General features: G+C 29.2%; 2 protein-coding genes across 2 annotated transcripts; one reads left to right on the top strand and one right to left on the bottom strand.

Annotated features, from left to right (window-relative positions):
- Positions 1-157: 157 nt before the first annotated feature.
- Positions 158-576, top strand: LOTGIDRAFT_145559 (hypothetical protein; the record flags this gene model as incomplete). The annotated part of the gene is made up of 2 exons (XM_009058773.1): positions 158-289; positions 367-576. Coding segments are annotated over 2 exons (342 nt in total), but the record flags the coding sequence as incomplete, so codon positions are not given.
- Positions 577-804: 228 nt separating this feature from the next.
- LOTGIDRAFT_239578 (hypothetical protein) lies at positions 805-12,814 on the bottom strand (the record flags this gene model as incomplete). Its single annotated transcript, XM_009058772.1, has 31 exons — positions 805-905; positions 1,102-1,133; positions 1,410-1,434; positions 1,668-1,817; positions 2,346-2,642; positions 3,197-3,454; positions 3,886-4,143; positions 4,293-4,547; positions 4,894-5,190; positions 7,510-7,541; positions 7,746-7,770; positions 8,213-8,380; positions 8,846-9,133; positions 9,283-9,543; positions 9,693-9,950; positions 9,997-10,053; positions 10,100-10,156; positions 10,203-10,259; positions 10,306-10,362; positions 10,409-10,465; positions 10,512-10,568; positions 10,615-10,671; positions 10,718-10,774; positions 10,821-10,877; positions 10,924-10,980; positions 11,045-11,083; positions 11,148-11,186; positions 11,251-11,289; positions 11,441-11,695; positions 11,885-12,190; positions 12,754-12,814. The coding sequence occupies 31 exons, from the start codon at positions 12,812-12,814 to the stop codon at positions 805-807; spliced, it is 4,014 nt and encodes a 1,337-aa protein (XP_009057020.1).
- Positions 12,815-13,312: the final 498 nt, after the last annotated feature.

Raw genomic sequence — 13,312 nt, 5'->3', positions numbered from 1 at the left:
TTGGATATTACTAGTACTGTATCGGATATTGCACTCTGTTATATTTAATGTGTTAGTATTGGATATTACTAGTACTGTATCAGATGTTACAGTCTGTTATATTTAATGTGTTGGTATTGGATATTACTAGTACTGTATCAGATATTACAGTCTGTAATATTTAATGTGGTATTATTGGATATTACTAGTACTGTATCGGATATTTTTCAGTCTATTATATTTAAAGTGTTGGTATTGGATATTACTAGTATTGTATCAGATGTTACAGTCTGTTATATTTAATGTGTTGGTATTGGGTATTACTAGTACTGTATCGGATATTTTTCAGTCTGTTATATTTAAAGTGTTGGTATTGGATATTACTAGTATTGTATCAGATGTTACAGTCTGTTATATTTAATGTGTTGGTATTGGGTATTACTAGTACTGTATCGGATATTTTTCAGTCTGTTATATTTAAAGTGTTGGTATTGGATATTACTAGTATTGTATCAGATGTTACAGTCTGTTATATTTAAAGTGTTGGTATTGGATATTACTAGCACTGTATCAGATGTTACAGTCTGTAATATTTAATGTGCTAGTATTGGATATTACTAGTACTGTATCGGATATTACAGTCTGTTATATTTAATGTGTTAGTATTGGATATTACTAGTACTGTATCAGATGTTACAGTCTGTTATATTTAATGTTTTAGTATTGGATATTACTAGTACTGTATCAGATAATACAGTCTGCTATATTTAATGTTTTAGTATTGGATATTACTAGTACTGTATCAGATGTTGCAGCCTGTTATATTTAATTTCTTCTCATATTTTCATATTCTTTTGCATCTCCAGAATTATGTTGATTGTTATCATTAACTTCAGGACGAGTATTTAAATCTTCATATGTTCTTTCTGTAAGCAAAAAAAGCGTGCATAATAACTAATAATTTATAATAAAAATTACAATATTTGGGCTGTACTTTCGGCGACTCTCGGCTGTTTCCGTCGTAAAGCTGAAGAGCACTATCAGAACTATGGACCGTCTTGGGTATTGTATTGATAGCCACACTGAATGTGTAAATTACGATAAATTCATGTGAAAATTTACCTTCAGGATTTATAATGGAAAACGTTGCATAACTGAAAGTAAGAATATGTCATAAGTAAAATGAGCAAATATGTTTTTATCAGTTTTGATCACAACTTCTAAAAACGACATTTAGATAAGGATTTAAACTTCTGTATTTAACTAAATCAATCAGCAGCGAACATTCTTTTTGTGAAAAGATCGTTGCTATATAATTACTTCAATGTCGACTAGAACATCAACACCAGCATAGCCACACAGATCGAAAATGTTTACTTAGTAGCTCAATGGGATAGATTTTCAAGGTCAGAAAAGGAAATATAACTCACCTTTCTTCTGGTAATCTCTTATTGGCTACAAAATAAAAGTTTAAATTGAAAGCAGAATTAGAATTTGTTATACCCGCTGACAAGACTCAATTTCAACTATCCGGAAAACTCTTCAGTAAATGGTTGTCAAATGCCAAAATATTAGCAGAGTGTAGGTTAAGTCAGATTGAAATTGACTTTAATGTTATGATAGAATAATCTTCAAAAGAAAATTTCATTTGGTTCTTCCCAAATATTTATGATAAGTATAACCAATACCTGGATGATATTTTCTATATATAAATATTGTCAGTAAAACAAGAATTACAATAACAGCAGATATTCCAATTCCAATACCAATTCCAATACCATTTTCTAAACCTTCCTGATATCCAGATTGTTCAACAGAAACCGGTTTTGTTCCAGGGTCTGTGGAATAAATTAAATGAATTTGAATTACCGGTATATTAAGTTTACCAAAAACATTCAACTAAAAAATTTCCTCACTACATTCAACTGATACATTTATTCAATAGATTCAACTGATAAATTTACTCAATACATTCAACTGATAAATATACTCAATACATTCGACTGATAAATATACTCAATACATTCAACTGATAAATATACTCAATACATTCAACTGATAAATATACTCAATACATTCGACTGATAAATTAACTAAATACGTTCAATTTATAAATTTACTCAATACATTCGACTGATAAAATAACTAAATGCGTTCAATTTATGATTTTACTCAATACATTTAATTGTATTCTATAGATAATGACAATTTTGCATACTACCCCTTTAACATATATTTAATTTCATTTAAATACACTCATTAAAATTATATCAAATATTAATAAGTATATGATATTCACTAATTGGATTATGATGAAGAACCTTAAAAATTCATGAAATCATTGTCAAATTATACAAATAAATTACCGAGTTCAATGATTTTTATTCCCCAGGTTTTTGCGTTAATTTCACCATTAATAATATTTTGTACAGTAATTATATAATAGCCAAACGATGATTGGTCTAATATCAATTCTAATGTGGATATAAAATTATTTTCAGAAACTTTCTTAGTTTTAGCAAAGGGGTATTCTACATCAGATATCAATTGTTTCCATGTAAAACTTGGTTCAGGATAAGCTTCTATATTTATTTCTAATAATACCATTTCTCCAATTTTTCCTCTTATTTCTTTCTTCAGTTCTTCTTTAAGTATTGGTGGACCTTTTATAGTAAATGTAAAACAGTGTTACTACTTATCGATAAAAACTAAACCTCATTCAGGGATTTTAACAAGTTAAATAAATGGCCTTTTAATAGCAAAATAAAGTTTAGGCCAGGCATAGAACACATGCATAACTCGAGTAGGACAATTAGTCCACTCTTACAACTGTTAAAGTCGTGCATCATGGAATACGGAAACCACCTCTGTTACATCATGGTCGATTATTCTTTTGATAACTTTCTTGAGTGGCAATTAGGAACTGGGGTATGAATAACGTTTCGACGATGATGCTTTCGTCTTTTTCAAGCAATGATGAAAATTCGCAAGTTATTTATTAAAGTAATTGTTATCTATATAATTGTGTCCAGTTATCCTACTGATAATATGTAGATTGGCGAACTATAAATACAAACAATACCGTTATTGGATGTACATATTCTTCTTTCTTAATATAAGCTGATATTTAATGCTAAAGATTTAGTAGTTGACAAACCAATACCATTATTAGTTGTACATGTATAGATTATAGTATACTGACTAAATATAAACTTACATCTAATATTTAATGGTAATTTAGTAGTTGATTGACCAATACCATTATTAGCTGTACATGTATAGATTCCTGTATCCTGACATTTAGTTTGAGTTAATGTCCACTGTTGACCAGTGTAAGTATCAGTACTAGTAAAAGATGACCAGGTTATAGTAGATACTGGTTTACTATCAACATTACAGTTAAATGTGATATCAGAACCTTCACCAGTTTCGTTATTTACAGCATTAGATGTTATACTGGTTATATATGGTGGATCTGAAACAGAAGTAAAGCCATTAATGCTCTTTAACACAATCAGTATTTTATATGCCCATACAGCAAACAATGAGTTCTCATACTTTCCGTAAGTCTGTGTATAAAATTGATGCTCATTTATAGGCTTCAATTATTGTTGACAGATTTCTTTCATTCTAATTTGTAGGTTTGGGCCGTGCCAAGGATGATGCCGATATATTTTTGTGATGATTGGACTGTTTGCATAAGATTTTTCAAGGATTTTTCAGTGATTAAAAATTACGCATGTCTAAAAGGAGTGAGAAACATCACAAGCTTAGTCCTTCAGCAGTACTGTTTGAAAAATATCGATAAAAACTTTTTCATTTATTTAAAAGGAGCTTTTCGGGCGGGCACAATAACCCCGTTATTGACATAGAGAGGCGGGGTCATATAATAAATTATATACTTACAATGTACATTAACTTGTATAGATTTAGACCTTGTTTTAGAGTTGGTATTTTTAATATTGGTAGCTTCACATCTATAGTTTCCTTCCTGATTTCTTTTTATTTCAGTCAATACAAGATCTTTAGTTGATGATGAAATTGGTCCAGTCCATTTATAATTACATTTATAACAATCAGTTAAACATGTTATAGTTTGATCTCTACCTTCTATTATATTGATAACTGATACATCTGGTGAGAAAGTAAGTTTATCAGGACCATCTGAAATAATAACAATCAGTTAAACATGTTATAATATGATATACTTAAGTTGTTTTGTAAGTTGTTTATTTAATACAGTATGTGTAACTGTACAGGTAAGAGAACCAGTTTGCTGTCTAGTATTTATTAATATAGTATAATATACTTACAATAAATCTGAACATTAAGTTGTTTTGTAAGTTGTTTATTTAATACAGTATGTCTAACTGTACAGTTATAAGAACCAGTTTGATCTCTAGTACTAAGTGATAAAGGGTTATTTAGAATTGTTGTTGAACCATCTTTAGACCAGGTGATGTTACAATCTGGTTTACAATCAGCTAAACAGTTGACACTCTGACTCTTTCCTTCTATAACATTTATATTATCACTAGTAGGGTTAAATTGTGTATTTTCTGGACCATCTGTAAAATTATCATAAAACCTCAGGGACATATCATGCCATTTATTTATACTCAAATAGTTTATATAAATGTTGCTACATATGTTAAAAATGATACAATTCAGTCAAATTTTCAGTAGATATGTTAAAGGCCACGATTAACCATTTTCGGAGGTCATTCCCACCATAGTCTCAGAAATGGGAATTGTTCACATTAGCTAAGTTTATCAGTAATAATGGAGAAAATTGCGAACCAGTCTTTAAAACGCCGACTATGTAAATGTTTAAAAGATTTCAGGGAAGAGGAGAAAGGGATGGGGGTTTATTTTCCTAATTGCAAGATAAATCTGAGCTGATATTAAACTTACAATAAACTGATACATTAGTTGATCCTTGTCCACCATTATTACTTCTACAAGACCATGTTGTATCATCTTGTTTATATATATTACTTATATTGAGATATAGTGTTTTGTTGTTATTATTGATACATCCACATTTATATCTATTATCTGAACTACTCCCACAGTTTATCATATTACATACAGCAACATTGTTTCTACGGAAATCTACAACACTAGGTGAATCTGTAACATCACATTGTAATCTATAATTTTCACCTAACACTGCATAACTTTCAGGAACTCCTCTTATAGTATATTGACCTGTAATATAAACAATATGATAATTAAACAACGTCTAGTTATTGTTACCTTTTATATTAAAATAATAATTTGAAATCACAAAATTATCTTTGGTTGACTATATGAAACTGTACAGTAGGTTAGATAAAATCATTCCACCAGTTAATTCTGAATTCAATTATTTTATCAACTAACTGTCAATCTAAATTGTGGACCGAACCTCTCAGATATAAAATACTGTAAGCCAGCCAACATTACATTCTTGTAAGTAAAAACGTGATATTTTGATGAATATTTCAGTATGAAGCAATCATTATACCCTTCAATATAAAATCGGGATATATTTTTTTTTAAATTGGGATATAAGATCTACAAAGCGAAAAAGAAAGCAACTATTATACCTATACCTATACTTTGATTTTTCCATCTATCAATATAAAAATTCTATAATTAAGAAATATTGTGATGGTGAAAGTCAAATATCTATCATAAAGTCAGGTCAAGTATGATTCACAGTACAATTCATGTTATCTCATTAAATTATTATATATGCATTTAGTGCATTAGTCTACTATTTACTATTATCTTTATGTCATTTCATTCTACATAAAGACTTGTCTTATACATGAAACTGGTTTTAGAGATGCATTATATCAGAAATTATACAATGTAAATATATTTCTTACCTGTAATTAGTACTGGTAAATAAACTACAACTATTAATATTAATATACTTTTAAACTCGATGTTATTGAATAATATTCAACAAGACGCTCTTCTCTTGTCATATATTTGGTCTACTTGTGTATAGTATTTTATTACAAAGTTCTAATTTACTTCCTCTTTCAAACATAAAGACACCTATACATGTTATATATTATTGGATAACATGACCTAAATAATATTTTAGCAATAAAGATGGTATCACGTCAGAGAGGGTTCTCTTGAGAAACACTAAAACTCGGTTACAAACTTTTTAGACAAACAGTGCCTCTATAAATTATATTATATACTATCTCTTGGTATCTTACTACAGAATAACCCAACTAAGTGCAGTCGGTAATTCAAGACACCTACCAAAATACTAAAATTGTTTGGTAAATTTGACAAAAGGTTTTATCACTAAAATATTAGGTTAAAATAGGTTTCGCATTTGCTTCTCCGGTGCCCCTTAGGTGCTTGTAGCCTAGCTACATCAAAGCTTGAACAATAGATAGAAGGCTCAAAGTGTGCGTTTAACTTTGTAAACAGGTCTGTAAACGGGTTTAACTGTAGACACTGTTCGACTGTAAACAAGTCTAACTGTAGACAAGTTGTTGTTGATGTTGGGCTCTACTTGCAGGATGCAGGATAAGAAATACTCGTCGATATCAACTATAATTTATTTACATTCAATAACTGGAGATCTACACTAATCCAAGAAGTATATCCAAGACTCTTATAAAATTAGAACGATCCGATCCTCATCCCAGCTAAAGAATGAATGATCCAAACCTAAACCCTAGGGTTAACACTCTCTAACCCTAGGTCTCGGTGGTCTAGTGGTTTGCATACAAAAACATATATACAGATAGAAACATTATTATGTGAAATTGTGAAAAAATATTATTACAGGAGCGAGCAAATAATTTTACAAAATTAGATGTTTTTTACAAAATGTTATTTATCTTAAGATGAAAAATCAAATGGACCTTGAGAGATAACAGCAGAAGATAGAAATCCATTTTCTATTACACTAACTAAAATTAATATATATATATATACAAGGAGAAATATCATGAATATGGTGAAAAGAGTTATAAGAAAAGTGATACAAGCATGAATTTTATGATGAAAAAATAAAATAAAATAAAAAATGATTTTTTTGAAATAGGCAACAGTTTCTTCTTTTGTCAACCTTTAAAACGGCATAATTCAGAAGACAATTTAAGAGATTGGGATAACGAATTCCAAAGTGCACTTGTCCTTTATCTAAATGATCTTTTCACTGCTTTCAAACGGCATTTTGGAATGTGCAAAGAATTGTTGATTTCTGAACAGATGTTACAATCTATTATATTTAATTTCTTCTCATATTTTCATATTCTTTTGCATCTCCAGAATTATGTTGATTGTTATCACGAGTATTTAAATCTTCATATGTTCCATCTGTAGGGAAGAAAAGCGTGCATACTATCTAATAAGTTTGAATAAAAATTACAATCTTTGGGCTTTGAAATTCTGCGACTCTCGGCTGTTTTCACCGTAAAGCGGCATCGATGGACCGTTATGGGTATACTATTGATAGTCATACTAAATATGTAAATTGTGATAAATTTATGATAATATGTAATAATATACCTTCCGGGATTCTATTGGAAAATGTTGCATAACTGAAAAGTAAGATTATGTAAAATTAGCAAATATGTTTTTATCAGTTTTGAGCAAAACGACATTTTGATATAAGGATTTAAACTTCTGTACTCAACCAAACCAGTCTGCAGTTGTACGAAAAACTAAATGATTTAAAATGTTTATTTTCCCTTTAGATGTCAATGGAAAAGAAGTTCAAGGTCAGGAAAGAAAACATAAATCACCTTTCTTCTGGTAATTTCTTATTGGCTACAAAATACAATAACATAAAATTATATTATGTTATTCAGCAGTATAAGAATTTGTTATACCCACTGACAAGACTCAATTCCAACTATCCCAAATACTTATCAGAATTGAAATACGACACCCAATTCACTTACAATTAAATAAAACGTTCATTAGAAGTTTAAACATTTGCCGCTTTCGTGGAAGTATTGCCATTAACCTTGTAGTATCACCAATTAAACCCTGATATTGGTAATAATTGCGCGCGAGAATGTAAATGATTGTCAAGTGTCACAATTCTGACAGAACGTAGGAGAAGGTTAAGTCAGATTACAATTCTGAAAAGAGACAAGGGTACCTGAAATTGACTTTATCTCTTAAATGTTATGATAAGATATTCCTCAAAAAAATTAAAAAAATTTCTAAAGATCCTCCATATATTTATAATAATTATGATCAATACCTGGATAATATTTTCTATATATAAATATTGTCAGTAAAACTAGAAATACAATAACAACAGATATTCCAATACCAATTCCAATACCAATTCCAATACCAGTGTCTAAACCTTCCTGATATCCAGGTTGTTCACGAGGATCCACTTTTGTTACAGGATCTGTGGAAATAGCTGATTTTATTCATCAAATTTGACTTATACTTAAATTTAATTCAGCAATACATTCAACTGATATATTTTCCAAGAACATTCAACTGACATATTTACCTTATACCAATACATTCAACTGACATGTTTACCTTATACCAATACATTCAACTGACATGTTTACCTTATATCAATACATTCAATTGACATATTTACCTTATACCAATACATTCAACTGACATATTACCTTATACCAACACATTCAACTGACATGTTTACTCAATACATTCAACTGATAAATTTACTCAACACATTCAGCTGATATATTATCCAAAACATTCACCTGACATATTTACCCAATATTTTCAACTGATAAATTTACCTATTACATTCAACTGATAAATTTACTCAATAAATTCAACTTAAAAAATTTACATTAATCTGATAAATGTACCTAAAACACTGACTAAATTCGTTTAAGTAACTTACCGCCATCAATAATCTTTATAGTGTAACTTTTATCATCACCTATACCATTATTAACAGTTACACTGTAGTTATCAAATGATGATTGTTGTATTGTGACTGTTAAACTTGAAATATAATTATTGGTAGCTACTTGTTGAGTTGTATCTGGTGTAAATTCTTGTCCTGTTGATTCTTGTATCCATTTAAAACTAGGTTTAGGATAGGCTATAACATCAATAAGTAATGTTACTTCTTCCCCTAGTTTATTCATTACTTCATCTTTTAAATCGCCATTAATTCTTGGTGAACCTAAAACATAATTACTTATCATCTATACTATCAAAGTAAAATTAAAGACTAAATATATCCTACCTCTAATATTTGATAATTAAGTTTAGTAATTAACTAATTAGCTGAACATGTATAGATTATAGTATACTGACTAAATATAAACTTACATCTAATATATAATGGTAAAGATTTAGTAGTTGACTGACCAATACCATTATTAGCTGTACATGTATAGATTCCTATATCCTGACATTTAGCTTGAGTTAATGTCCACTGTTGACCAGTGTTAGTATCAGTACTAGTAGAAGATGACCAGGTTATAGTAGATACTGGTTTACTATTATCATTACAGTTAAATATAACATCAGAACCCTCATCAGCTTCGTTATTTACAGCATCAGATGTTATACTGGTTATATCAGGTGGATCTGAAAGACGGAAAATAGAAAATATATAGGAAATCCAAAACTACTTACATTGACTAACTTTTATGGAAAACCAAAATCGATTTCACAATAACCCATATATTGTTTGACTCGTAGACAAAACATCTGATTGCTAACAAATCTATACTTACAATGTACATTAACTTGTATAGATTTAGATCTTGTTTTAGGGATGGTATTTTTAACATTGGTAGCTTCACATCTATAGTTTCCTTCCTGATTTCTTTTTATTTGAGTAAATACAAGATCTTTAGTTGATGATGAAACTGGTCCAGTCCATTTATAATTACATTTATAACAATCAGTTAAACATGTTATAGTTTGATCTTTACCTTCTATTATATTGATACCTGTTACATCTGATGGGAAAGTAAGTTCATCAGGACCATCTGAAATAATAACAATCAGTTAAACATGTTATAGTTTGATCTCTACTTTCTATTATATTGATACTTGTTACATCTGATGGGAAAGTAAGTTCATCAGGACCATCTGAAATAAGAACAATCAGTTAAATATGTTATAGTTTGATCTCTACTTTCTATTATATTGATACTTGTTACATCTGATGGGAAAGTTAGTTCATCAGGACCATCTGAAATAATAACAATCAGTTAATCATGTTATAGTTTGATCTCTACCTTCTGTTATATTGATACTTGTTACATTTGGTGAGAAAGTAAGTTCATCAGGACCATCTGAAATAATAACAATCAGTTAAACATGTTATAGTTTGATCTCTACCTTCTATTATATTGATACTTGTTACATCTGGTGAGAAAGTAAGTTCACCAGGACCATCTGAAATAATAACAATCAGTTAATCATGTTATAGTTTGATCTCTACCTTCTATTATATTGATACTTGTTACATCTGATGGGACAGTAAGTTCATCAGGACCATCTGAAATAATAACAATCAGTTAAACATGTTATAGTTTGATCTCTACCTTCTGTTATATTGATACTTGTTACATCTGATGGGAAAGTAAGTTCATCAGGACCATCTGAAATAATAACAATCAGTTAATCATGTTATAGTTTGATCTCTACCTTCTGTTATATTGATACTTGTTACATTTGGTGAGAAATTAAGTCTATCAGGACCATCTGAAATAATAACAATCAGTTAAACATGTTATAGTTTGATCTCTACCTTCTGTTATATTGATACTTGTTACATCTGGTAAGAAAGTAAGTTCATCAGTACCATCTGAAATAATAACAATCATTTAAACATGTTATAGTTTGATCTCTACCTTCTATTATATTGGTACTTGTTACATCTGGTAAGAAAGTAAGTTCATCAGTACCATCTGAAATAATAACAATCAGTTAAACATGTTATAGTTTGATCTGTACCTTCTATTATATTGATACTTGTTACATCTGGTAAGAAAGTAAGTTCATCAGGACCATCTGAAATAATAACAATCAGTTAAACATGTTATAGTTTGATCTCTATCTTATATTATATTGATACTTGTTACATCTGATGGGAAAGTAAGTTCATCAGGACCATCTGAAATAATAACAATCAGTTAAACATGTTATAGTTTGATCTCTATCTTATATTATATTGATACTTGTTACATCTGATGGGAAAGTAAGTTCATCAGGACCATCTGAAATAATAACAATCAGTTAAACATGTTATAGTTTGATCTCTATCTTATATTATATTGATACTTGTTACATCTGGTGAGAAAGTAAGTTTATCAGGACCATCTGAAATAATAACAATCAGTTAAACATGTTATATTATGATATACTTTTAAGTTGTTTTGTAAGTTGTTTATTTAATACAGTATGTGTAACTGTACAGGTATAGGAACCAGTTTGCTGTCTAGTAGTTATTAACAAAGTAATATATACTTACAATAAATCTGAACATTAAGGTGTTTTGTAAGTTGTTTAATTAATACGGTATGTCTAACTGTACAGTTATAAGAACCAGTTTGATCTCTAGCACTAAGTGATAAAGGGTTATTTAGAATTGTTGTTGAACCATCTTTAGACCAAGTGATGTTACAATCTGGTTTACAATCAGCTAAACAGTTGACACTCTGACTCTTTCCTTCTATAACATCTATATTATCACTAGTAGGGTTTAATATTATATTCTCTGGACCATCTGTAAAGATCAATTTAATTTTTCTATTGTTATTTTATCGATTGAATTTAACCAAATAACACTGCCCATAAAATGAGAAAGGGCATTTTTTTTTCCTTCACAGAAAATGAAAATTTAGTGTGTATTATCGTGTCAGTTTGACTAGTGAATGATAATCTGAAAAATAAACTGAGATGAAAATAAACTTACAATAAACTGATACATTAATTGATCCTTGTCTACCAGAACTACCTCTACAAGACCATGTTGTATCATCTTGTTTATTTACATTACTTATATTGAGATATAGTTGTTTGTTGTTACTATTTATACATCCACATTTATATCTATTATCTGTTGATTGACTTTCACAGGTTGAAGATAATATATTACATACAACAATATTGTTTATACGGAACTCTACACTACTGGGTGAATCTGTAACATCACATTGTAATGTATAATTTTCACCTAACACTGCATAACTTTCAGGAACTCCTCTTATAGTATATTGACCTGTAATATAAACAATATGATAATCAAACAACTTCTAGTTTTCATTCCATTCGATTTTGATTTCAGCACACAAAACTGTCGTTGGTACAATATTTCAATCTAAGATTATTTACATTAATTTAGATAAAATCATTCCCTCAGTAAATTCTGAATTCAACCATTTTATCAACCAACAGTCAATCTAAGTTTTGGACCAAACCTCGCTTAATAGAAACTCGATATCATGATGAATATTTAAGTTTGAACCAATCATTCTACCTCTCAATATAGAATACTTACAGATCTGCTTGAATTGACAAAACATACAACACGAAAAAGAAGTCCACTTCTTATATAAAGATTCTATATATCTTTAAAATATTGTGAAGGTAAAAATCAAATATCAATCATAAAGTTATGTTAAGTCTAAAATCACAGTGCGATCATGTTTAGTGCAGGTTGAAGTGTAATATTTACTATTATTGTTATGTTATTTCACTCTACATAAAAACTTGTCTTATACATGAAACTAGTCTTATAGATGTATTATATGAGAAAAAATACAATGTAAATACATCTCTTACCTGTAATTAGTACTGGTAAATAAACTATAACTATTAATATTAATATACTTTTAAACTCCATGTTATTGAATAATATTCAACATGACGATCTTCTCTTGTCATATTATTTGGTCTACTAGTCAATAGCGTTTTATTATAAGGCTACAATTTACTTCCTCTTTGTACATATAATTACCTTTATATTATGCTATGTATTACTGTTTAACATGACCTTGATACATACTACTATATTTTAGCAATGTTTAAATGGTAATCACGTCAAAGAGGGTTCTCTTGAGAAACACTAAAATCTCTACCAACTTTTTAGACTCCCTGTACCTCAATACCTTTATATCATGCTATATATTATTGTTTAACATGACCTAGTTACTGTATTTGAGGAATGTTTAGATGGTTATCGCGTTAAAGACGGTTCTCGTGAGAATCACTGGAATCTCGATAACAATTTGTTCCCCAATAAATTATACACTATCTCCTGGTATCCCTACCAAAAAATAACTCAAGAGCTTAATAAAAGACTACCAGAGTGCAGTCGGTAATTCAAGAAAAGTACAAAAAT

The sequence above is a fragment of the Lottia gigantea genome (assembly GCF_000327385.1).
Source record: "Lottia gigantea unplaced genomic scaffold LOTGIsca_351, whole genome shotgun sequence".
Lineage (NCBI taxonomy): Eukaryota > Metazoa > Mollusca > Gastropoda > Lottiidae > Lottia > Lottia gigantea.
Note: the sequence above shows the minus strand (reverse complement) of the source record. Positions and strands in the feature narration are given on the sequence as shown.